Below are 27,181 nucleotides of genomic sequence, written 5' to 3'. Positions count from 1 at the left end.
TGTGATATCTCTGTCCTTAATATGTTGTTACATGTGGATGCCTTTAAGAATAATATTCAGCCTTACATCTCACTCTTCACCACTAGGACTTCACACCTACCGCTGAAGACATTTGAATATGTGACTCTGGTTAGAACTCTAACACTGGAATTTTAAGGTCTATGATGAAAAAAAAATCCAGTAATTGCTAGTTTCCTGACTAGAGTTAAAGTAAAAAACATATCTCAATTCTCATATTTATATAAAAAAAACTATTTCTTTGTGAGTTATTCCACATGTAATGTATTGTTTCTTAGCAATTATGACAAAATGAGTTATTGATATGTTAGCAAGTTTAGGAAAATCAATTTCTACGTATTCCAAATTCACATCTTTTATTTTTCTATATGAGGATAAAACTGCTGAAGCAAATTTAAAAGCTGTACCAGAAACTTCCATCAAAATTTAGAAAGGGTGGAAGAAGAATTTTTAATCTCAGCACCAGCTCAATTAAAAGAAAAATGCGAGGGCCACCTCTGCTTAATAACTTGCTAGTTCTTGATCAATTCCCAACAACACAATAAGCCACTCAGAATGAGTTTTGAGAGCGAGGTTGTGCCCTCCGTGTTGTGCTATCACTGTGGCAGAGCACACTGCTGACTTGGAGCTTTCTGCCAGCATCACAACGGCTGCCTCTAGGAAGCTGCTGTCACGGGCGAGTCATGGTGCCTGCATGCACCTACACAGAAGCACAGAATTGAACCCGAAGTACTGTCTTTGTGATATCTTTTCAACAAGTCATGTCCCATTCAGCCTGCTAGTTTATCTCTGTCGGGCTAGGGGCCCAAGTGGCTTACGGGAGCTGTCAGGGACAGGTAGACCAACCTGCGCTGTGCTGAGGAGGTAATGCATCTTTCGGGCTTGGTAATCTCTTTTCTTCTCTTCCCTTTCGAGGTTAGCCTTCTTCTCCTCTCTTTCTTGCATCTCTGCAAACTCCTCCAGTGTCTCCCTGCATTAAAATCATCTGTAATTATTTAAGATACTATTATCATTTTAATTCTTTCAAAGATAATAATCAAATTTTTTGAGGGGAACCATCATACCTCTATCAAAATTAGTGGTATAATTACTTTTATCTGCAGTCTTTGCAATTTCAGTGATTACGTTTTTTAAATCAAATATTAATAGCTGAGTAAATACTCACATCAAATATCAAGTAAGTGACTTACTACATTATCAATTTCTTTAGTTGAAGATGAGCTATTTTGGACATCTTTACATAGCCCAAGAAAGCATCTGAACTATTGATTTCTTATAATGATTTGGTTGTGTATTTATAAATCTCTAATCATTTATTTTGTACACTAATTAATGGGCTAATTTTAGAAGCATGCATGTTTTATAATCAGGCTTAATTTGCTGTAAGTTTATATCAGTTAAAAACTCAAATAACATCAAGAAGATACCAGAAAATGCTACACTTTAAAAGTTGACATTTGCTCTATTATATAAATAACTGCAATAAAAGCAATAAATTAGGCAAATTCATGTCTTTTCCAAGTTTGCAAATTCCCTTATGATAATCAAACTTCTCATCATTTATGGCTGATATTTAAACCAAAAATTAACTGTAAAATATACTATGTGAAAAACATTTGCTAAACAGAAAAATATATTATCAAACATGAAAGAATAAATCTTTTTTTCCAAGGAACAAATTTCACTTCTCAAAGGACAAATGCCACAATGTCTTGGAATTGTATTTTATACTTTTTAAAAACCAGATATGTAACTTAGTGTCTAGTTCTATAAGTACAACTTTAAGTAAATCATCTGAGCATTTTCCTCAAAGTTGTGAAGAAAAAAAGAGGGAAATGTTGCACAAACATAAAAAGGTTCCTATTTCTACTTCAATGTCTAGAAATATTTTCATTGCAATTTTCTGTTAAAGGCTACTAATACAATAATTCATACAAGGTTACTTATGAAACTCACTGACGTTTAAAAATCACCATGCTTTGCTATTGCAGCAGAGCAATTTTTTTCAACATAAGATTAAATTGCAAAATAAATGAATTACTTGGAGTGGCATGGCCCCCATTTTGCCACCCTTCTCTTGAAAATTGCTTATTAATATGAAAAAAGGAGTGAGAAAATAGCCTGTTTTACTTTCTGCATAGTATTTTGGGGGCTTCTGCACCCACAGAGCTGGGCTGGCTGCACGTTTAGATTGTGTTGGCAAGCTGGTACAATGACCTTTACGACCTGCATCTCAAGGCTATTATTAATCGCTAAGTAACCTGGTAAAGCCAAACAAATTTGTTTTCATTGAAAGGATCTCTATCTGTGTCTGAGAATTTGTTCTGTACCAAACAAACCTCATTAACTGTGTCCATTTTTGACAAAGAACCAGGAGTTAGAGGGATTGGTGACCTTTCTTTGTCCTCAAGGTACAAATTTCAAGGCTGTTACATATAAATAGATGAGAATTTTTACCAGGAAAAAATAACAACCATGTGTTACATAAAAAAGTGAAAACTTTATTAATTTTAATCTTTACTATAAATATATGTAAAAATATTTATTCTGTAAATGCTCATATACCTTTAAATAATTTAAAATAACCAGTAAACTGACACTATAATTACTGAGGATACATTTATCTAATTTTATACTACTTCAAAAGTAAGTACAATAATTTTCTTTAAAAATGATAAAAATAAAAGATGCATCTACACAGAAGTTATGCTCTATAAATGATTTAATGAACATGAAGATCTCTTACATTAGGCCCTATAAAATGGAAAACATCTGTAAATGGGTAGAGTAGAAAGAAGTACATAGAATTTGACCACAGAGAGAAAAATCTTAAGTTATTTAATTTGTAAAAACAATTCATCCCCAGGATATAGGACTGTAAAATAATACAGTGTGTTTTGAGGGGAAGTAAGGGAGAACTAAAACTGGGCAACAGAGAAAACAATGTCAGCTTCCAGTGTATAAACAAAATGCAGAGGAAATGCAAAAGGAACTGAGAAACCCAAAAAATAAATCCAAGAAACCAGACTAGGAAAACTAAAGAGGCATAATCTCAAAACACAAAAGTAGTTCATTTAATAAATTCATACAATTACTGAAAAAATCGATTTTTAGGTCCTTGATTTACTATAATTCTAGAGAGTATGAGGTTACATTGAATAACAGCTATATTAATGTCAAATATTCTTTGTTAAATGACAAAGTAGGAAGAAGAACTGGATAAATTATTTTCTCTTTTATATATGAGGTTTTGTTATATCAATAGAGATGAAGATACAGTTCAATGTGTGCAGTGAAGTATGCAATAATAATTATCATCCTACTAAAAATTAAAGGATGGAAACCATTCTAACTGATTTCCTATAAATTTGTAAAAATTATCTATTTTTAACCTGGAATATTTTAAAACAATTTAATTGAATGATTTTAATTTTTTTAAAAAATTAAGAAATGTTTTATCATTTCTATCCTCAAAAAGACAATCCTGTAATATATATAGCATAGCTCTTACTCATTACCTTAAGTTACAAATATGGAAACACATAAAGAGATTAAACAACCTATTCAAATAGCATATCAGTTAATGGCAGAAATGGATAGAATCCCTGAATATGCAGAATTTCTAACTCCAGAGCAAGTGGCAATCACTATCCTGATATAAGAAATATTATGCAGGCCGGTGCCGCAGCTCAATAGGCTAATCCTCCACCTTGTGGACCGGCACACCAGGTTCTAGTCCCGGTCAGGGCGCCGGATTCGGTCCCAGTTGTCCCTCTTCCAGGCCAGCTCTCTGCTGTGGCCAGGGAGTGCAGTGGAGGATGGCCCAAGTGCTTGGGCCCTGCATCCCATGGGAGACCAGGATAAGTACCTGGCTCCTGCCAACGGCAAAAGGAAGACCTTTCTCTCTGTCTCTCTCTCTCTCTCTTACTGTCCACCCTGCCTGTCAAAAAAAAAAAAAAAAGAAATATTATGCAGACTATTTTTTATTGAATTACCCATGCATACTTTCTTTTAGCTTATGATCCCTTTTCAACTATATAAAGAACTATATAGAACTACAAAGAATGAAAGCTAATGATTACTTCTTAGCATGCAATAATGAGTTTGCTTGCATTGTACATTTTATTTCTCTTATTGTGCTGACTTTTTAAATTATTTCTTGACATTTTTCTATTTTTAAAATTTTTTCTTAAATATTTATTTATTTATTTGAAAGACAGTTACAGAGACAGAGATGGAGAGATAGAGAGAGATCTTTCTTCCACTCTCCAAATGGCCGCAACTGCTGGAAGCTAGGAGCTTTCTCCGGGTCTCCTACGTGGGTGCAGGGGCCTAAGCACTTGAGTCATCTTCCACTGCTTTCCCAGGAGCATTAGCAGTGAGCTGAATAAGATGTGGAGCAGGGGGGATCCAAGATGGCAGAATAGCAACAGCTGGTCCAACTGATGCAGGGTGAAATTAATGTTTAAAAAGAGGGGTAAACACACTCATAGGATAGAGCCGACAGAAGATCCTGTGAGAGCCATAGAAATGCTTCAGACTCACGCAGAGGGAGCAAATAAACAGCAGAAAACAATGGAAGCTTGGATCTTAGGAGGAAGACATCTGCCCTGGCAAACCAGGTGAGAGGGGATTCCACATGCCCACAGCACCACAGATTCTGCTTTTAAAGTTACATGTGAATCCCTTAAGACAAAAGTGGGAATAAAGAGGGAGACTGTGCGTCTCCCCTGCGCCACCCAGCCCCACCACAGCAGAGAACTGCAACCAGCTGGGGAAGGACACATGGATTCTTGCCACTTTTTTTTTTTTTTTTTTTTTTTTGGACATACTCAGGTAGCTGCTGCCCCACTTCCAGTGCATGCCCAACAATAAATAATAGGGGTCGCATCCCACCCAATCAACGAGGGCCACAAAAATTCAGAATTCCTTCCCTTGCTATGCCAGCTGCACCAGACCAGTTGCCTGGCAATGGGAAGGAAGAGGAAGCACTAACTGTGGGACTCTCCAACCCACAGAGCACCATTGAGAAGTGAGTGGGGGGCTACAGTGGGTGGGCACTTTACTCAACTGTGAATCACAAAGCTAATCAGAGGAAAACCTTCCCCCAGACACTGAAGCTGGTTGGGAGGACCACACACAAACAGTGGCTCTGGGAACAGGACGCACTAGGAGGGCGGCCTAGCCCCATTGACAGTCCACAACCCATAGAGCCCTGAGAGCTGAGTCTGAGAAAACAGTGACCGCATAAGAGGAGACAGAGTATGGCTAGATATGGGCAACCACAGAGAGCATCTCCACACTCTCCAAGCTCCTCATTTATTTACAATAGCTCTTAAAAGAGGGAACCTTGCTCACGGGAAACACTCAGCAGATCAAATGAGCAGTTCATCATGCAGAGTGGATGACTGCTGAGCACACCTGGAACTAACACAGGGGCATCCATCAGCTCAGAGGAGAGCTACCATGCCCATGGGGGTCATACCCTGGGACAGAGCATGCTGGCCACATCCAGCACACACCACTTGGCACTCACTGCAAGTGAATTCACTAAGCCACAGAGATGCAGACCAAAGATAAAAGCCACCAAAATAAACGTCAAAGAATAAAGGAAAATATTCAAGAAATAATAAGGAAGTAAACAAGAGCCCCCTAAAGGAACACTACAACATTTCAATATTAGAAGCTGAAGATGAAGAGATTGAGGAAATATCAGAAATGGAATTCAAAACACTAATCATTAGATTACTCAGAAGGTCAGAAGCAAACTCACGAACTAAAGAAAACTATACATGGTATGAATGAAATTTTTTCCATGAAATTGAGATCTTAAAGAGAAATCATGACTAAGATTTCAATAGATCAAATCAAACATGCAGTAGAAAGTCTTAACAATAGGGTTGGTGAAGAGAGAAGATACAAACTATATGACAAACCTCTGAAAATTTTAAAGTTGGACCAAATACAAGAATACTGTTGGAGATCTGCAGGATACCATCAACAGCTCAACATACAGGTCTTAGCAGTCCCTGAAGGCATGGAAGGAGAGAAAGGATTAGAAGGCCTATTCAGTAAAATAATAACAGAAAACTTCCTTAATTTGGAGAAAGAAAGGGACATCTAAGTACAAGAAGCACATAGAACAACCAATAGACATGACCAGAAAAGGTCTTCACAATGACACATTGTAGTAAAACTACACAGAAAAACATAAATATTCTAAAATGTGCGTGAGAGAAATGCCAAATTACTTTCAGAGGAACTCTTATTAGACTCACAGCAGACTTCTCATCAGAAACCCTACAAGCTAGGAGAGAATGGCAAGATATGTTCCAAATCTAAAGAGAAAAAAACTGTCAAGGCTGGAGCGGTGGCACAGTAGGTTAATCCTCTGCCTGTGGCGCTGGCATCCCATATGGGCGTCAATTCGTGTCTGGGCTGTTCCTCTTCCAAACCAGCTCTCTGCTATGGCCTGAGAAAACAGGAGGGGATGGCCCAAGTGCTTAGACCCCCGCACCCACATGGGAGACCTGGAGAAACTTCTTGGCTCCTGGCTTCGGATAGGCTCAGTTCTGGCCCTTGTGACCATTTAGGGAGTGAACAGCAGATGGAAAACCTTTCTCTCTGTCTCTCCCTCTCTCTGTAACTCTACCTCTCAAATAAATAATAAATAAAATTTTTTTAAAAATTTAAAAAAGAGAAAAAAAATTATCAAACTGAATACTACACCCTGCAAAGCTCTCATTTATAAATGAAGGTGAAATAAGGACCTTCCATAACAAATAGAAATTGAAAGAAATTGTAACCATGCAACCAGCCTTACAAAAGATGCTTAAGGATGTGCTATACACAGAAACACAGAAACATAGTTATCACTACTAAAGAAGGTGAAGGCAGAAAATCTCCTAGCATATGTACAAAGGAAATCTAAAATAAAAATAAACAGGAATACTAAAGGAAAAATGGCCAGGCAATGTCTCTGATTGTAAATAGTTACCCTGACTGTAAATAGCCTCAACTCTCCAGTTAAAAGACACAGACTGGCTGAATAGATTTTAAAAAAGCTCAGAATTTACTGCCTACAAGAATCACATCTCAGCAACAATGATACTTGCAGACTGAAAGTGAAAGGATGGAAAAAGATAATCCAAGCAAACAGAAATCAAAAAAGAGCTGGTTTGCCTATCTTATTATCAGACAAAATAGACACAAGAACTATTAAAAGAGACAAAGAAGGATACTATTTATTGATTAAAGGATCAATTCAATAGGAAGATGTTCCTATTATAAATATATATGCACCTAATTACAAGGCACCTGGCTATTTAAAAGAATTTTTAAGGGATTTAAAGGGAGATAGAAACTCAAATACTATAGTAACAGGGGACATCAATACCCCACTTTCAGCAATGGACCAATCAACCAGAGAGAAAACCAACAAGGAAACACTAGTTAATTGATAGACCAAATAGACCTAGCGGATCCTACAGACCACCCACTGCACAGCCACAGAGTTTACATTTTTCCCCAGTGCATGGAACTATCTCTAGGATTGACCATGTTAGGCAATAGAGTGAGTCTCAGAAAATTAAAAAAATGGAAATCATACCATGCATATTCTCAGACCACAATGCAATGAAGCTGGAAATCGACAACTCAAGAATCTCTACATCATATGGAAACACATGGAGAATGAACAACATGTTTCTGAATGAACAGTGGGCTATAGAAGAAATGAAAAGTGAAATACAAAAAAAATCAAGGAAACAAATGAAGACAGTAATACAACATACCAAAATATGTGGGATACAGCAAAAGCAGTGTTAAGAGGAAAGTTTATAGCAATAGGTACCTACATCAAGAAACTAGAAAGTCACCAGATAAATGAACTATCTATACAGTTCAAGGATTTAAAAAAAACAACAGCAAAGCAAACTCAAAATAGTAGCAGAAAAGAAATAATTAAAACTATAAAAGAAATCAACAAAATTGAAACAAAAATTACAAAATATCAGCAAAATGAAGAGATTTTTTTGAAAAAATATAAAAATTGACAAACCATTAGTCAAACTAACCAAAAAAAGGAGAAATACAAATCAATAAAATTAGATATTAGAAAGGAAATGCAACAACAAACACTACAGAAATAAATGGAATCATCAGAAATCACTACAAGGAGCTGTATGCCAAAACACAGGAAACCTAGAAGAAATAGATAGATTCTTGGACATATACAATCTACCTAACTTGAACCATGAAGACATAGAAAACCTAAACAGACCCATAACCAAGACAGAAATTGAATCAGTAATAAAGATCCTTCCAACAAGAAAAGCACAAGACAGGATGGCTTCACTGCTGAATTCTACTAAACATATAAAGAAAGATTAACTCCAATTCTTTTCAAGTTATTCAAAACATTTGAAGGGAACTGAATTCTCCCAAATTCTTTCTATGAAGCCAGCATCACCTTAATTCCTAAACCCAGAAAAGATGCAACAGAGAAAGAGAAGTACAGATCAATTTCCCTGATGAGCATAGATGCAAAAATACTCAACAAAATTCTAGCCAATTGAATCCAACAACACTTCAGAAAGATCATTCACCCAGACCAAGTGGGATATGTCCATGGTATGCAGGGATGGTTCAAAATTTATAAATAAAACAATGTGATGCATCACATTAACAAATTGAAGAATAAAAACTATATGATTATATCAATAATTGCAGAGAAATCATTTGACAAAATACAGCACCCTTCCATGATGAAAACTCTAAGCAAATTGGCTATAGAAGGAACATTTCTAACACAATTAAGGCAATTTATGACAAACCCACGGCCAGCATCACACTGAATGGGGACAAGTTGAAAGCATTTCCACTGAGATCCGGTACCAGCAGGGATGCCCATTCTCACCATTGCTACTTAATATAGGCCTGGAAGTTTTAGCTAGAGCAATTAGGCAAGAAAAAGAAATCATAGGGATACAAATTGGGAAGGAGGGAGGCAATCTATCACTATTTTGCAGATGACATGATGCTATATACAGGGGATTCAAAAGAATCCACTAAGAGACAAAAACTCATAAAAGAGTTTAGTAAAGTAGCAGGATATAAAGTCAACACACAAAAATCAACAACCTGTGTATACACAGACAATGCCATGGCTGAGAAAGAACTTCTAAGATCAATCCCATTCACATAGCTACGAAAATAATCAAATACCTGAGAATAAATTATCCAAGGATGCCAAAAATCTCCTCGATGACAATTAGAAAACCTTAAAGACTGAAATAGAACAAGATTCAAAACTGGAAAAATCTTCCATTTTCATGGATTAGAAGAATCAATATCATCAAAATGCCCATTCTACAGAAAGCAATTTATAGGTTCAATATGATACCAACCAAAATATTAAAGAAATTCTTCTCAGATATAAAAAAGATGCTGAAATTCATATGAAGGCAAAGGAGACCTGAATAGCTAAAGCAATCTTATACAACAAAAAGAAAGCCAGAGGCATCATGATACCAGATTTCAAGACATACTATAAGGCAGTTATAATCAAAAAAGCCTGGTAATGGTACAAATATAGATGGATAGACCAATAGAACAGAATAGAAACATGAGATATCAATCCAAACATCTAAATTCAACTTAATTTGTTCAAGGAGCTAAAACCAATCCCTGGAGCAAGGACAGTATATTCAACAAATGGTCCTGGGAAAACTGGATTTTCACATGCAGAAGTATGAAGCAAGACCCCTACCTTACACCTTACACACACACACACACACACACACACACACTCAACATGGACTAAAGATCTAATTCTATAACCTGAAACCATAAAAGTTGGAAACATTGAGGAAACCCTGCAAGACATTGGCACTGGCAAAGACTTCTTGGAAAAAACTCAGAGGCACAGGCAGTCAAAGCCAAAATTAACAAGTGGGATTACTTCAAATTGAGAAACTTCTGTATGCAAAAGAAACAGGAAGGTGAAGAAGCAACTGATAGAATGGGAGAAATTATTTGCAAACTATGCAACAGATAAAGGATTAATAACCAGAATCTACAAAGAGATCAAGAACTCCACAACAACAAAATAAACAACCCAATTAAGAGATGGGCAAATGACTTAAATATTTTTCAAAAGAGGAAATCCAAATGGCCAAAAGACACATGAAAATATGTTCAATATCACTAGCAATCAGGGAAATGCAAATCAAAACCACAATGAGGTTTCACCTCACCCTGGATAGAATGGCTTTCATACAGAAATCAACCAACAACAAATGCTGTCTAGGATGTGAGGAAAAAGGTGCCCTAATCCACTGTTGGTGGGAATGTAAACTGGTAAAGCCACTATGGAAGGCAGTATTGAGATATCTCAAAAATCTGAATATAGATCTAAAATATGACCCAGATATCCCACTCCTGGGAATTTACCCAAGGTAAATGAAAGTAAAAAAAGTGATATCTGCATCTTAATGTTTATTGCAGCTCAATGCACAATAGCTAAGACATGGAATCAACCTAAATGCCCATTTATGGAAGACTAGATAATGCAATTAAGGGATATGCACTCTATGGAATACTACACAGTAGTAAAAAAATGAAATCCGGTCATTTGCAACAAAATGGATCAATCTGAAAACTTCAAACTTAGTGAAATAAGCCAGTCCAAGGGGAAAAATACAATATGTTCTCCTTGATCTTTGATAACTAATAGAGTATCGAAAATGAAAGTTGTAGAAGTGAAAATGACACTTTGAGAAGCAATGAATTAAACAGACCTTGTCCTGACTGTGGAGGAAAGTTTTTTATTTTTATTTTTCATTTTTAATTTATTTTTTCTCTTCTTCATACTATATGCTGAACTCTTTACTTCTTTTTTAACTTTTATTTAATAAATAAAAATTTCCAAACTACACCTTTTGGATTACAGTGGCTTTTTCTCTCCAATAACATCCATCCCACCCGCAACCCTCCCATCTCCTGCTCCCTCTCCCATTCGATTCACATCCATATTAATTTTCAATATTCTTTATATACAAAGATCAATTTTGTATATATTAAGTAAAGATTTCAATAGTTTGCACCGACATAGAAACACAAAGTGAAAAATACTGTTTCAGTACTAGTTATAGCATTAATTCACATTGTACAACACATTAAGGACAGAGATCCTACACAGGGAGTAAATGCACAGTGACTCCTGTTGTTGACTTAACAATTGACACTCTTATTTATAGCGTCAGTAATTACCCTAGGCTCTTGTCATGAGTTGCCAAGGCTATGGAAGCCTTTTGAGTTCACCAACTCCGAACTTATTTAGATAAGTTCATAGTCAAAGTGGAAGTTCTCTCCTCCCTTCAGAGAAAGGTACCTCCTTCTTTGATGGCCCATTCTTTCCACTGGGATCTCACTCACAGAGATCATTCATTTACATTTTTTTGGTTTTTTTTTGTTTGTTGTTGTTGTTGTTGTTGTTTTTTGTTTTTTTTTTTTTTGTTTTTTTTTTGTTTTTTTTTTGTTTTTGCCAGAGTGTCTTGGCTTTCCATGCCTAAAATACTCTCATGGATTCTTCAGCCGGATATGAATGCCTTAAGGGCTGATTCTGATGCCAGAGTGCAGTTTAGGACATCTGCCATTGTATGAGTCTGCTGTGTATCCCGCTTCCTATGTTGGATCGTTCTCTCCCTTTTTTTTATTCTATCAGTTAGTATTCGCAGACACTGGTCTTGTTTATGTGATCCCTTCGACTCTTAGTCCTATCATTATGATAAATTGTGAACAGAAATTGATCACTTGGACTAGTGAGACAGCATTGGTACATGCCACCTTGATGAGATTGAATTGGAATCCCCTGGCACGTTTCTAACTCTGCCATTTGGGGCAAGTCAGATTGAGCATGTCCCAAATTGTACATCTCTTCCCTCTCTTATTCCCACTCTTATATTTAACAGGGATCACTTTTCAGTTAAATTTAAACACCTAAGAATATTTGTGTGTTAATTAAAGAGTTCAACCAATAGTATTAAGTAGAACAAAAAATACTAAAAGGGATAAAGTATTAAGTTGAGAATAGTCAGGGCAAGGGCTGACCAAGTCATCATTTCTCATAGTGTCCCTTTCACTTCAACAGGTTTCCTTTTGGTTCTCGGTTAGTTGTCACCGATCAGGGAGAACATATGATATTTGTCCCTTTGGGGCTGGTTTATTTCACTCAGCATGATGTTTTCCAGATTCTTCCATTTTGTTGCAAATGACTGGATTTCATTGTTTCTTACTGCGGTATAGTATTCTAAAGAGTACATATCCCATAATTTCTTTATCCAGTCTACTGTTGTCGGGCATTTAGGTTGTTCCAGGTCTTAGCTATTGTGAATTGAGCTGAAATAAACATTAATGTGCAGACAGCTTGTTTGTTTGCCAATTTAATTTCCTTTGGGTAAATTCCAAGGAGTAGGATGGCTGGGTTGTATGGTAGGGTTATATTCAGATTTCTGAGGAATCTCCAGACTGACTTCCATAGTGGCTTAACCAGTCTGCATTCCTACCAACAGTGGGTTAGTGTCCCTTTTTCCCCACATCCTCGCCAGCATCTCTTGTTGGTAGATTTCTGTATGTGAGCCATTCTAACTGGGGTGAGGTGAATCCTCATTTTGTTTTGATTTGCATTTCCCTGATTGCTAGTGATCCTGAACATTTTTTCATGTGTATGTTGGCCATTTGGCTTTCCTCTTTTGAAAAATGTCTATTGAGGACCTTGACCCATCTCTTAAGTGGATTGTTGGTTTTGTTGTTGTGGAGTTTCTTGATCTCTTTGTAGATTCTGGTTATTAACCCTTTATCTGTTGCATAGTTTGCAAATATTTTTTTCCATTCTGTTGGTTGCCTCTTCACTTTCCTGACTGCTTCTTTTGCAGTACAGAAACTGCTCAATTTGATGCAATCCCAAATGTTAATTTTGGCTTTGACTGCCTGTGCTTCTGGGGTCTTTTCCAAGAAGTCTTTGCCAGTGCCAATATCTTGCCAGTTTTCTCCAATGTTTTCTAATAGTTTGATGGTGTTGGGTCATAGATTTAATCCATATTGAGTGGATTTTTGTGTAAAGTATAAGGTAGGGTTCTTGCTTCATGCTTCTGCACATGGAATCCAGTTTTCCCAGCACGATTTATTGAATAGACTGTCCTTGCTCCAGGAATTGGTTTTAGATCCTTGATCAAATATAAGTTGGCTGTAGATGTTTGGATTGAATTCTGGTGTTTCTATTCTATTCCATTGGTCTATCCATCTGTTTCTGTACCAGTACCATGCTGTTTTGATTACAACTGCCCTGTAGTATGTTCTGACATCTGGTATTGTGATGCCTCCAGCTTTGTTTTTGTATACAAGATTGCCTTAGCTATTTGAGGTTTCCTGTGTCTCTATATGAATTTCAACATCATTTTTTTTCAGATCTGAGAAGAATGTCCTTGGTATTTTGATTGGTATCGCATTGAATCTATAAATTGCTTTTGGGAGAATGGACATTTTGATGATGTTGACTCTTCCAATCCATGAGCATGGAAGATTTTTCCATTTGTTTGTATCCTCTTCTATTTCTTTCTTTAAGATTTTGTAATTCTCATTGTAGAGATATTTAACATCCTTGGTTAAGTTTATTCCAAGTTATTTGATTGTTTTTGTGGCTATTGTGAATGGGATTGATCTTAGAAATTCTTTCTCAGCCGTGGCATTGCCTGTGTATACAAAGGCTATTGATTTTTGTGCACTGATTTTATATCCTGCTGCTTTGCCAAACTCTTCCATGAGTTCTAATAATAATAGACAGAATTAAAAAGGAGCAAATGCTCCAACATGGGAAGCTGTCCAGTCCATACAGCAGACTCATATATGACAATCCCCTTAAGTAGCACTCTGATCTCAGAATCAATCCTTAAGGCATTCTATCTTGGATGAAAAACCCAGGGGAGAATTTCAGGCATGGAAAGCCAAGACACCGTAGCAAAAAATATTCTACATGTAAGACCTCTGTGGGCAAGATCCCAGTGGGAAGAAGTGGCCACCAAAGAAGGATATACTTTCCTCTGAAGGGAGATTCCACTTTGCCTATAGCTTCATCGAAATACTGAAGTAGTTTGTCGATCCAAACTGCTTCCATAGCCTTCACAGTTCTCCTCTAGAGCCTAGGGTTATCACTGATGCCATACATAAGAGTGTTAATTGTTAAATAAACAATAGGAGTCACTGTGTGCTAATTTCCCATGCAGGACCTCTGTTGTCAAAGAGCTATATCAAGAGACTTAATATAAAACTTGTTCTAAAAGAATTACTTCATTTTAGTGTAGTAAGTGGAGGATATTCTTATGTCACACAAATTATACTTATTTCTAACTGCTCACAAAAGATGTATCATTCTTAGGTTTCTCTTGAAAGATAATTAAGTATCCAAAAAAAAAAAAAGCAAAATTACCATCAAGATCCAATGACTTTGAGAGCCCTTCTCTGGACTGTTGAGGAACAGTTTTTGTGCTTGGTTATTTTTTATGTTTTTTATGCTTTGTTTTGTGTTTTAATATTCTTATTTCTCTCTTTTTCTTTTTCTCACTCATATAAAGTGCTGAACTCTTTGCCTAGAATAGATTTAATTTTCTGTGTATAAAGTTAAATGAAAATAGATCTTTGTAAAAACCAAGACTGGGAACAGGAGAGGGAAAAGAAGGAGGTGGGAGTGTGGGTGGGAGGGCAGGCACACTGTATAGTTCTATTTATGAAATGTATGCAAATAAAAAAAGTGGAGCAGCATGGTCTTGAACCGGCATCCATATGAGAAGCTGGTGCTCATATGTGATGCCGGCATCACAGGTGGCGGCTTTACATAATATGCCACTATGCCAGCTCCTTGATTTTTTTCCAATGTCTGAGCCAAAGAGAAAAAACAATATACTTTTATAAGCTATTTTTGAGGAGAAACAAAACTGCTCAAAATTATTTCCAAAAACAAATCATATTTTAAATGAAAAATATCCAACTCATAATATACTATAGGCATGCTTTAATATTTGTTCTGTAGACTCATTAAGTATTTTATTCAAAGTCACAAAAATTATTAACAAAGGTGAATACTGTCATTCAGAAGGGAGATATATATTTAGCTACACTTTGTTTTTCTTACTCATTTCAAAATATAGTACTAAAATAGAATTTCTGCTCATGTTTGTTTTCTCTTCTTTGTAGTCCACAACAAAAACTCCCAAATCTCCACCCTTTCCAATAAGAAGGTTCCGTAAAGACTCACAACAATACTAAATCTTTAGCTTTAGTTGCACTCCTACAATCTTTATTTCTCTTTTTTATGTCCATTATATTTTTCAATAAATTATAGTTGTATGCATGCACAAATTCATCTCCTACACTCATTCTAAGAGCTAAAATTCTGCCGTGAACTAAATATTCACATCACCCCAAATTCATATGTTGAAACCCAAATCCTCAATGTCAGTATATGGAAGGGGGCCTTTAGGAAATAATGAAGTCATAACGGTAGAGCTCGGACTGAATGAGATTAATGCTCTTATATAAAGAAACACAAGAGACAGACCCTCTCCACCATGTGAGGATGCAATGAGAATATATGGCTTGGTCTGCAAATAAAGAAGAGACCTTACCAAACACTGCATCTAATAGCATGATGATCTTAGATGTCCCAGTCTCCAAAATGGTGAGAAACAAATCTCTAGTGTTTAAGCCACCCAGTTTGTGGTGTTCTGTTCTAGCAGGCCAAACTGACTGACAGACCCTGAAGGTCAAGATTAAGGTTTATTCATTAACATGCCCCTCCAAAAGCGCTTGGCCTGATACTTGATATTAATTCAATGCTCACATCCTTTTAAACTGTTTCTCAGCTGACTTTTACATTTGATCATTTCTGATAGTTCCACTACAGAGCTGCACTGAGAGATTCCCCACGTGGGAAGTGGAACCAAGTCTAGGACAGTTCGCAAAGTGTGGTCCCTGGGCAAGCGGCATCATCCTTAACTGGGAACATTCTAAATATATGTTCTCATTATGATTTAGTTTTGAAATGTGCATTCTAAACACATTCTCAGCCACCACCTCAGACCTGCTCAATCAGATTACTCTGAGGCAATCTCCACCTATTAAAGTTTAAGAGGCAGTACCCCCATAGCTCTAAAAACTGTGAGGTTTTTGCTTCTTTTTCTTTTTTATTTATTTGAAAGGCTGAGTTACAGAAACACACACACACACACAAACACAGATATTCCATCTGCGGATTCACTCCTCAAATGACTGCAATGGTATGGGATAGGCTGGGCTGAAGCTAGAATCCTAGAACTCTATCCATGTCTCCCACATTAGTGGCAGGGGCCCAAGCACTTGGAACACCTTTTGCTGCTTTCTTAGGTACATTAGCAGAGAGTTGCATCACAGGTGAAGCAGCTGGGAGTTGAACCAGTGCTTGCATCAAATGTTAGTGGTGCAGGTGGTAGCTTAATCTGCTTCACAGCGGATTGCTTCACCACAATACAGGTCCCTGTCAGATCTTTTAAAGGATTACAGTTACTCAATTATATTCACTGGAATGGTATTATGAAGAGATGAAATTATGTTTCAGTTAATCTTAATGTATGCATCACCATATTACTTAAAAATGACAGGATATATGGCCGGTGCCACGGCTCAATAGGCTAATCCTCTGCCTGTGGCGCCAGTACACCGGATTCTAGTCCTGGTTAGGGCACTGGATTCTGTCCTGGTTGCCCCTCTTCCAGGCCAGCTCTCTGCTGTGGCCCGGGGGTGCAGTGGAGGATGGCCCAAGTGCTTGGGCCCTGCACCCACATGGGAGACCAGGATAAATACCTGGCTCCTGGCTTCCAATTGGCGCGGTGCGCTGGCCGCAGCGGCCATTGTGGGATGAACCAACGGAAAAAGGAAGGCCTTTCTCTCTGTCTCTCTCTCTCACTGTCTAACTCTGCCTGTCAAAAAAAAATGACAGGATATGTACATTACAAAAATTTCATAGAAATTGTAACTTTGGTAGAGAAAGAAATATATATAATTATTATATATTCCTATATTAAAAATTACATTAAAAGTACAAATGTCCAAAATTTCAGGGATAATTGCTACTAATACTATGTAGATTTTCAAATAGAAACAATGCCATCATCTATGTCATTTTAAAAAATTTTAAGGAAATAGATTGAAAAAATCTGATGGTAAACAGTCAGTGTGTGCTTCTGCTACAAAATGCCTTCAGAATAAAAATAGATGAGCAGCACCCGTTTCTGCTAGGGTATTTATGCAATAAAAGTATTTTAGGTATATTTATTGAATGTATTTATCTTCTAACAACTATAGGCTTTCAATATATTCATATTAATTTCATAAAATAAGTAGACAATTTTAAAGAAGCAAGCTAAATCTATAACAATTTAAAAATACCAACTATAAAAAGGAAGTTATATGCTTTTACTGGGTATTTGACATCCAGAACCATCTTGTGACTTATAAAACTTTAAATAGATTATGTAGAAGTCATTAAGATACCCAAAATGTTTTCACCAGAAACAAAATACTCACTTCAAGTCAGTCAAACCATTTATACCATTAATGTTATCTGTCTTGTTTTGCCACCTAGTCACCTATTCCCTGGATCTGTTTGACCAATGTTGCAAATTTCACTAGGGCAGTACTTCAAAATGTAAAAATACTGAATGACTTCCATAAAAGTGGACATCCTTGTCTAGTTCCAGATTTCCCCTTTCAATATGATATTTGCTTTGGGTTTGCCACATTTAATCTTTCTTATGTTGAGGTATGATCCTTCTATACCTAATTTGTTACCAATTTTGCTTGAAATTCCTTTGTTTTGTTGCAGTATAGATAAGTTTCTCTTCAAAATGTCTAACCTACTTTTAAGGATTAATATATAGATAATTAACGCTCATTTGGTTATTATGAGGCAGGAAGTCACAAGTAGATTTAAGATATTAAAAGAAGTCAAAATAAAAAGAAATAAAGTCTGGTCTCTGACTTTAAGGAGCTTGCAAATAAATCTGCTAATAAGACTATACACAGAAGTCTAAAAGAAATACATACACAGTGCTTAAGTTCATGAAGTATTTATTTGCTTATTTGAGAGGCAGAGGGTGAGAGAGAAATGGGGGTGGGCAATTCCATCCACTCACTCACTCCCCAAGCCCACAATAGCTGGGATTGAGCCAGGCCAAAGCCAAGAGATGGAATACAATCCTCCTCTCCCATGCGATGGCAGAAACCTAACCCTAACTCTCTGAGCCATCACGGTTGCCTCCTAGGGTCTGCATTAGCTGGAGCCAGAGGCAGCTATTAAACATATGGGTATCAGATACTGGGACACAGGCATCTTAACCATTAGACCCAATGTCTGCCCCAGTTCACTTCTGATTAAAGGAATCAGAAAAGTCTTTATGGAAGTAGAAATTGGAAATGTGGGCCAGTGTCGTGCAAACAGCCTCCTTGTACACCAGCATCCCATACGTGGGCTGGTTTGAGTCCTGGCTGCTCTACTTCGGATTCAGCTCTCTGCTAATGTGCCTCAGAGAGCAGTGGAAGGTGATCCAAATACCTGGGCCCCTGCCATCCGGGAAGGAGACCCAAAAGGAGTTCTAGGTTCCTGGCTTTGGCCTGGCCTAGCCCTGGTCCTTTGTAACTATTTGGGGAGTGAACCAGCAGATGGAAGATCTGCCTCACTCTCTTCCTCTCCCTCTCTTTATGTAACTCTGCCTTTAAAATAAATAAATAAGCCTTTTAAAAAACAAAGAAACTGGGAATGGAAAATGAATAGGCTGTCACTAAATAGTGAGATCAGGGATTGAGAAGAGTGGTAATAAAAGGAAGCTGAATTGTTTAGAAGAAATTTATTCTCTGCCTGGTAGATATTTTAAAACTATATTTTTAATTGACATATCAGGTTATACTTATAAGTGGGATCCAGTATTAAAAATGTTCAGGCAAGCTCAGTACCTGTCCCCAGTGCCAAATCAAAATAATGAGAATGAGTTTTTAAGGTGAAGGAAAGAGATATTTAATCTGTTGACAGATGAGAAGGTAGTAGACCTCTGGGTCTCTCAAGAAACTATCAGTTTGTTCAGTGAGGATGTTTCAGTGTTTATAAGAGGGCTATGAGGAAAGGAGAGTTGGACTGGTGAAATCCCAAAGGAGCCACGGCCTCTGGTGTCAGGTACCAAGGCTTACACACTCCTGCTCTGGTGCTCTGGTTGTCTCACAAAAGAAGTAGAGATAAGGAACAAGACAATATATATCTTAGGGCATGGTCAAGTGGAAAGCCAACAGTCCAGCCCAGGAAGCATGAACACCATGCTTTGCTGCTATGATAGCCAAGTGGGCTTCAGTCAGCTTGGTGGCTCCTTGTAGGTGACAGCTGTCATCTGTCCCAGAACTACAATTCCCCTGACCAGACTTTAAATCCCTCCAATCTGAAGTCCTGGAGACAATACTGCCCACGAGTGTGTCATCCATTGCAGAATCAAACGACTTCATAATCTGATGACTAAAATCCTATAGGGCCAGCTATACTACTCCCTCAATTCAGTGGTAATGCCAAGGGAGGATGGCTAGGTTAATGGTACCTTGTGGTATCTAGCAGTTGCATTCAAGACACTGCTTTGGGGTTCAGTTCTGTAACTTCATGTATTTATACTTATTATTATATTATATTTATAATGACTAACACAGGGGAATTTATTCATACATTATTATTTGTATGTATTTGAAATCTTCAAATTCTTCTCCTTAAGCTATTTTGAAATGTGTAAATAATTGCTGTAGACTGTAGTCACTCTACCATGCTATAAAACACTAGAACTGCCCCATTCACACTGTACTTTGGTACCCATTATCCTGCCTCTCTCTATTCCCCCTGTTCTATACTCTTCCTAGTTTCTAGTGACCTCGATTCAACTTTCTAGCTTCCACAAATAAATGGCAAGCTGTTGTATTTGCCTTCCAGGGACTGGCTTATTTCACTTAGCACAGACTTTCACCAACAATAGCAAAGGGCAGAAATGGACTTTACATTAGATGAAAGGTTTCTGGACATGAGTAAATAACACTGTCTAAAACTAATGCTAGCAAATCTGTACTCTATAGACTAGATAATGTGATAATCAAAAAAGTAAAGAGCAGAACAATAGCCCATGTTAAAAAAGTTACAAAAGCATGGCTTCACTTCAATCATAGAAATGTCTAATTGGTCTATTATTTCATTTACCTACTTTGCATAATTTTAAAAAACAATAGAACTATATTCAAAGATTATTCATGAAATACAACTTTTTGCTGGCTCTTTTGAATGAACAAAGTAGAAAATAATTTTTTGTATAACATTCATTCCAATAATATGTACATATTTGGTGTGAAATTATATTCTTTTTTATTATTCTGGATAGGCTATATAAAAGGAGTGATAACTATATATGATATGTATATCATAAAATGTCAAGTAATTGAGAGTAATATTGAACTAAGTGCATAAGAATAGTAAAATATATTTACATGATACATTATTTTCAGGGGTCCCATTCATTTCATACATATTAATTCATCATCACAACATTCCACTGAGTTTGGTAAGGGGCAGGTTTCATTAATAAGATGACCATTCTCAAAAAATGAAATGCCTATACAGATGGGGACTTTGAGACATAGCATGTTTCAAAGCTTGGGGGCTTTCCTGTATAAAAGGAGATCAAGACACATAACTCATTAAATTGCACATCCTCACAGTGATTCAGCTGTGGAGTAGGAGGATCAATCTACTGAATTTATGTTTAGACTGCAAAGTTGAGGTAGAGTTTCCATTTCATGTGAAGAGTGTTTCATAATCTTTATTTTTCTTATATTTACTTAAACACTTCATACTCTCAGTTAAAATGTGTTAATTTTGTTCTGAAGAAAAAATGATTACTGCTTTGTATGCAATCCACTCAACAAAGACCAGGGACATCTAAAAGTTCATTTCACCACAGTCATAAAGTGATAGTTACATGACCATTGATTGGTGTCCATGTAGTTTAAAGCAGAATGCTCCACGTAACTTCAGAAAACATGTAACAAGTTTTGAGAAACTATTTATTGACCAGCTTTTTCCTCACCAATCTTAATCAGTTCTACATGAATGCAAAAAACATCAATTCCAATTATTTTTGGATAGAAATCATTACAAAATAATAATGGTAAAAAACAGGACAAAGAAAGATAAGAAGAGACTGGAGTATTTTTCTTTCACCATTTTCTTCACTGCTACCTCTCAAGAGAAGGGAGAGATTATAAAGGAAAGATATATAAATAGTCAAAAAGCATAACAAAGGAACAATGAAAAAAGTAAATAAAATTAAATGGACAGAATCCAAGATGGTTAAACATGGAATGAGAGGATGGATTAGATGGCCTATTCAGGGAAAAATAGAAGAAATATTCCTTAATTTGAAGAAAAATAGGGACACCCAAGCATACACAACAAATACACAGAACAAAAGTTTGAAAGGATGGAAGCATATCGTACTCTTAATAGGCATAGTCATAAAAGATCTTCACCACCACACATTGTAGTCAAAATTTCAACAGTAAAACATGAAGGAAAGATTCTAAAATGTGCATAAGTGAAATGCTAGTTTATCTTCAGAGCATCCCCAATTAGACAAACAGCTGCTTTCTCATCAGAAACCATATAGGCTAAGAGAGAATGGAGAGACACAGTACAAGTCCCAAAAGAAAAAAATATTAAACTAAAATACTGTTCCCAGGAAAGCTCTCATTTATTAATGAAGGTGAAATAAAGACCTTCAAAAACAAACAGAAATTGAAAGAATTTTTCACCACTCATCCAGCTTTAGAAATGATACTTAGATTTGCTACACACAGAAACAGAACATGATGGCTATCATTATGAAAGAATGTGAAGGCAGGAAACCTCCTAGTAAAGTACAAAGGAAATCCAAAGCAAACAAAAGAAATATTTATGGAAAAATGGCAGGACTACATCATTATTTGTCAATAATGAAATTGAATGTAAATGGCCTAAATACTCCAATTAAAAAATACAGGCTGGCTGAATGGACTAAAAAACAAGACCCATTTATTTGCTGCCTACAAGAAACACATGTCACCAACAAAGATGCACACAACAAAAGTAAAAAGATGGAAAACATAGCCCATGGTAACTGAAAGTAAAAATGAGAAGTGTAGCCATCCTAATATCAAACAAAAATAGACTTCAACACAAAAACTATTATTAGAGACAAAGAAGTACATGATGTAGCTATTAATGGATGAATTCAACAGGAAAATGTGACTATAATAAATGTTTATGCACCCAATGCCATGGAGCCTGGCTATTCAAAATAAATGTTAACATATTTAAAGGGAGACATAAACTCCAATATAATAATAATGGGAGACTTCAAAACCCCACCTTCATCAATGAACACATCAACTAGACAAAGAATCAATAAAAAACAACAGAGCTAATCTACGCTATGGACCAAATGAACCTAATTGATATCTATAAAACATTGCATTACACAACTCCAGGATACATGTTCTTTGCATACTGCATGGAACTTTGTTATGATAGACCACATGTTAAGACATAAAGTAAGTCTCAACAAACTAAAAAATAAATTGGAATCATAGCATGTATCTTTTCAGACAACAATGGAATGAAATTGGAATTAACAACTTAAGAATCTCTAGAAATATATAAACATATGGAGACTGAACAATGTGTTCTTGAATAAATAGTGGGTCATAGATGAAGTCAAATGGGAAATAAAAAAATTCCTAGAAACAAAAAATGATGACAATACAACATATCAAAATTTAGGAGATGCAGCTAATGCAATGTTAAGATGAATGTTTATAGCAATTAATGCTTACATCAAGAAATTGGAGAGGCATCAAATAAATGATCTAACAAAGCATCTCAGACCTAGAAAAACAAACAAAAAGCCAAACCCAAAATTAGTAGGATGAAAGAAATAATTAAAATTAGAGAGAAATAAACAAAATTGAAACCAAAAATATAAAAAGTCAATAAAGGGGTGAGCACTATGGCATGGTGGGCTGAGCTTCAACCTGCATCACCAGCCTCCCATATGGGCAGTGGTTAATGTCTCAGCTCTTCCTCTTCTAACTCAGCTCTCTGCTTGTAGTAGAAGATGGTCAAAGTGCTTGGGCCTCTGCACCTGCTTGAGAGTACTGGAGGAAGCCCCTGGCCCCTGGCTTTAGATTGGTACAGCTCTGGCCATTATAGCCATTTGGAGAGTGAACCTGCAAATGGAAGACTTTTCTCTCTCTCTTTCCTTCTCTGTCTGTAACTCTAACACTCAAATAAACAGATAAAACCTTTAAAAAAGAAGATCAATGAAAAGAACCACTGGGTTTCTAAAAAAGTAAACAAATTGATACACCACTGGTCCAACTAAACAGAAAAAGAGAAAAGACCAAAATTAATAAATCAAGATGGAAAATGAGATGTTTTAACAGATATCACAGATAAAACCATCATGAAGAATTACTACAACAGCTATATACCAACAAATTAGAAAATCTGCAAGAAATGGATAGACTTCTGGACACATACAATCTACCAAAATTGAGTCATGAAGACACAGAAAACCTAAGTAGATCAATAGCCAAGAAAGAAATTTAATCAGTGATAAAGACTCTCCCAACAAAGAAAAGCCCAGGAGTGCATGGCTTCACTGCTGAATTGTACCAGACATTTAAGGAACAAATAATTTCGATTCTTCCCAAGCTATTCAAAACAACTTAAAGGATTAGAATCCTCCCAAACTCCTTTTATGAGGCCAGCATTATCTAAATTCCAAAACTAGAAAAAGATACAAGGAATTTAGGTGCAAAAATCAACAGAATATGCTGAGTGAAATAAGCCAATGCCAAAGGGACAAATACCACTTGTTCTCCCTGACAGGTGACAACTAACTGAGCACCAAAAAGGAAACCTGTTAAAGTGAAATGAACACTATGAGAAACGGTGACTTGATCAGCCCTCACCCTGACTGTTGATGAGCAACTTAATATGATATCCCTCTTAGTATTTTTTTTTGTTTGTTCTACTTAATACCTTTGGTTGAATACTGTAATCAATACACAATTATTCTAAAGTGCTGAAACTTAACTGAAAAGTGATCACTGTTAAATATAAGAGTGGGAATAAGAGAGGGAAGAGATGTGCAATTCGGGACATGCTCAAGCTGACTTACCTCAAACGGTAGAGTTAGAAACATACCAGGGGATTCCAATTCAATCCCATCAAGGTGGCATGTACCAATGCCATCTCACTAGTCCCAGTGATCAATTTCTGTTCACAATTGATCATAATGATAGGACTAAGAACCAAAGGGATCACATAAACAAGAATAGTGTCTTCAAATACTAGCTGATAGAATCAAAAAGGGAGAGAATGATCCCACATGGGAAGTGAGATACACAGCAGACCCATAGAATGGCAAATGTCCTAAACAGCACTCTGGCCTCAGAATCAGCCCTTAAGGCATGTGGATCTGGCTGAAAAGCCCATGAGAGTATTTCAGGCATGGAAAGCCAAGACACTCTGGGGAAAAAAAAAAAAAAAAAAAAAAAAAACTAAATGAAAGATCTCCAAAGTGAGATCCCAGTGGAAAGAACAGGTCATCAAAGAAGGAGGTACCTTTCTCTGAAGGGAGGAGAGAACTTCCACTTGGACCATGGCCTTGTTTAAATATGATTAGAGTCGGTGAACTCAGGGGGCTTCCATAGCCTTGGCAGCTCATGACAAGAGCCATGGTGATTAGTGATAACATAAACAAGAGTGTCAATTTGTTAAGTCAACAATAGGAGTCACTGTGCACTTGCTCCTCATGTAGGATCTTTGGCCTTAGTGTGCTGTACATTGTGATTTAATGCTATAACTAGTACTCAAACAGTATTTTTCACTTTATGTTTCTGTGTGGGAGCAAACTGTTGAAATCTTTACTTAATGTATGCTAAACTGATCTTCTGTATATAAAGAGAATCGAAAATGAATTTTGATGTGAATGGAAGGGGAGAGGGAGTGGGAAAGGGGAGGGTTGCGGGTGGGATGGACGTTATTGGGGGGGAAGCCATTGTAATCCATAAGCTGTACTTTGGAATTTATATTCATTAAATAAAAGTTCAAAAAAAAATCAACAGAATACTAGCTGATTGAATATAACATCACATCAGAAAGGTCACTCACCCTGACCAAGTGGGACTTATCCCTGGTATGCAGGGATAGTTCAAGATATGCAAATCAATAAATGTGATACATCACATTAACAATTTGAAGAATAAATTCTATATGATTATCTCAATAGATGCAGAGAAAGCATTTGATAAAGTACAACATCATTTCATGATAAAAACCTTAAGAAAATTTGATAAAGAAAAAACATTTCTAAACATAGTCACAACATTATGACAAACCCACATACAGCATCTTATTGAATGGGGAAAAGTTGGAAGAATTTCCGCTAATACCAGAACCAGACAAGGATGCTCACTTTCATCACTACTATTCAATACAGTTCTGAAAGTTTCAGCCAGAGCCCTTAGGCAAGAGAAAGAAATCAAAGGGATCCAAATTGAAAAATGAGGATTTTAAATTATCGTTATTTGTAGATGACAATAAACAAATACATATATATCCAGTGAGAGACTTCTGGAACTCATAAGATAGTTTGGTAAAGTAAAAATCAATACCCTATGTATACACAAAGAGAGCGTTGGCTGAAAAAAATACTTGTAAGATCAGTCCCATTCAAAATAGGTGCAGTCTCTGGCACTGTGGCACAGCAAGTTAAAGTCCGGGCCTGCAAAGTCAACATCCAATGGAACAGGAGAGAAACTCCAGAAATTAATCTAAACCTCTCTAACCAACTAGTCTTTGACAAGGAGCTGGAATCAATGCCCAGAGAAAGGACAGTGTCTTCAACAATTGGTTCTGGGATAATTGGATCTATGTGTGCATACAGATGATCCCAACCTTACACCTATACAAAAACCAACTCAAAATGGATCAAGGATACAAATCTATGACCTGATACCCTCAAGTTACTAAAGAAAAATTTTAGGGAAACTCTATAAGACATTGACATAGGCAAAAACTTTTTGGAAAAGATTCAGAAACATAGGGAATTAAAGCAAAAATAGGCAAATGGAATTACATGAAGCTAAGAAGTTTCTTTACTGCAAAGGAAGCACTCAACAAAGTGAAGACAACTGAGAGTATGGGGGAAAATATTTGGAAGCTATGGAACTGATAAAGAACTCATATCCAAGATCTATAAAGAGCTCAAGAAACTCAAAAACCACAAAACACACATTCCAGTTAAGAAATGGACATTTCTCAAAGGATGAAATACAAATGGCCAACAGACACATGATAAAATGCTTAGGGTCACTAGCCATCAGGGAAATTCAGATAAAAACTAAAATGAGGTTTGACCTCAGCCCAGTTAAAATGGATATCATTAAAAAAAATGGAAGAAAACACAATAAATGCTGGAGAGGATGTGGGGGAAAATGTACCATATTATAATTTTGGTGGGAATGTAATCTAGTACAACCATTATGAAAGATAGTATGGTGATTCTCCAGAAGTTTATTTCCAGAAATCTAGAAATGAATCTACCATATGATCCAGCTATCCAACTGCTGGGAATTTATGCAAAGGAAATGAAGTCAACATGTGAAAGAGTTATCTGCATACCATGTTTATTGCAGCTCAACTCACATTAGCTGATATACAGAATCAATACAGATGTTCATCAATTGATAACTAGATAAAGAAAACATATACACACATACATATGCATACACACACACACACACACACAGACTATGGAATACTCTGCAGCCACAAAAAAGAATGAAATGCTGTCTTTTGCAACAAAATGGATGCAATTGAAAACCATTGTGCTGAGTGAATCAAGCCAGTCTCAGAAAGACAAGAAACATATGTTTTCTGACATGTGGCAATTAATATAGAATACAAAAATTATATAGGAAATGGACATTTTGTGAAATGATTGTCATTTTCGGA

General features: G+C 36.5%; 1 protein-coding gene across 2 annotated transcripts in view; it reads right to left on the bottom strand.

Annotated features, from left to right (window-relative positions):
• SPATA17 (spermatogenesis associated 17) overlaps positions 1-27,181 on the bottom strand; it is a 289,576-nt gene that overhangs the window by 150,468 nt on the left and 111,927 nt on the right. For both annotated transcript variants that reach the window (XM_002717401.6, XM_089312202.1), the window contains one exon: positions 865-988. In XM_002717401.6, the coding sequence (XP_002717447.2) occupies positions 865-988 (124 nt within the window). The remainder of the gene's footprint in view (positions 1-864; positions 989-27,181) is intronic.

This window comes from Oryctolagus cuniculus, chromosome 13 (assembly GCF_051225735.1).
Source record: "Oryctolagus cuniculus isolate XC-2025 breed Fujian yellow rabbit chromosome 13, ASM5122573v1, whole genome shotgun sequence".
Classification (NCBI taxonomy): domain Eukaryota; kingdom Metazoa; phylum Chordata; class Mammalia; order Lagomorpha; family Leporidae; genus Oryctolagus; species Oryctolagus cuniculus.
This window is presented reverse-complemented; position numbering and strand designations above follow the sequence as displayed.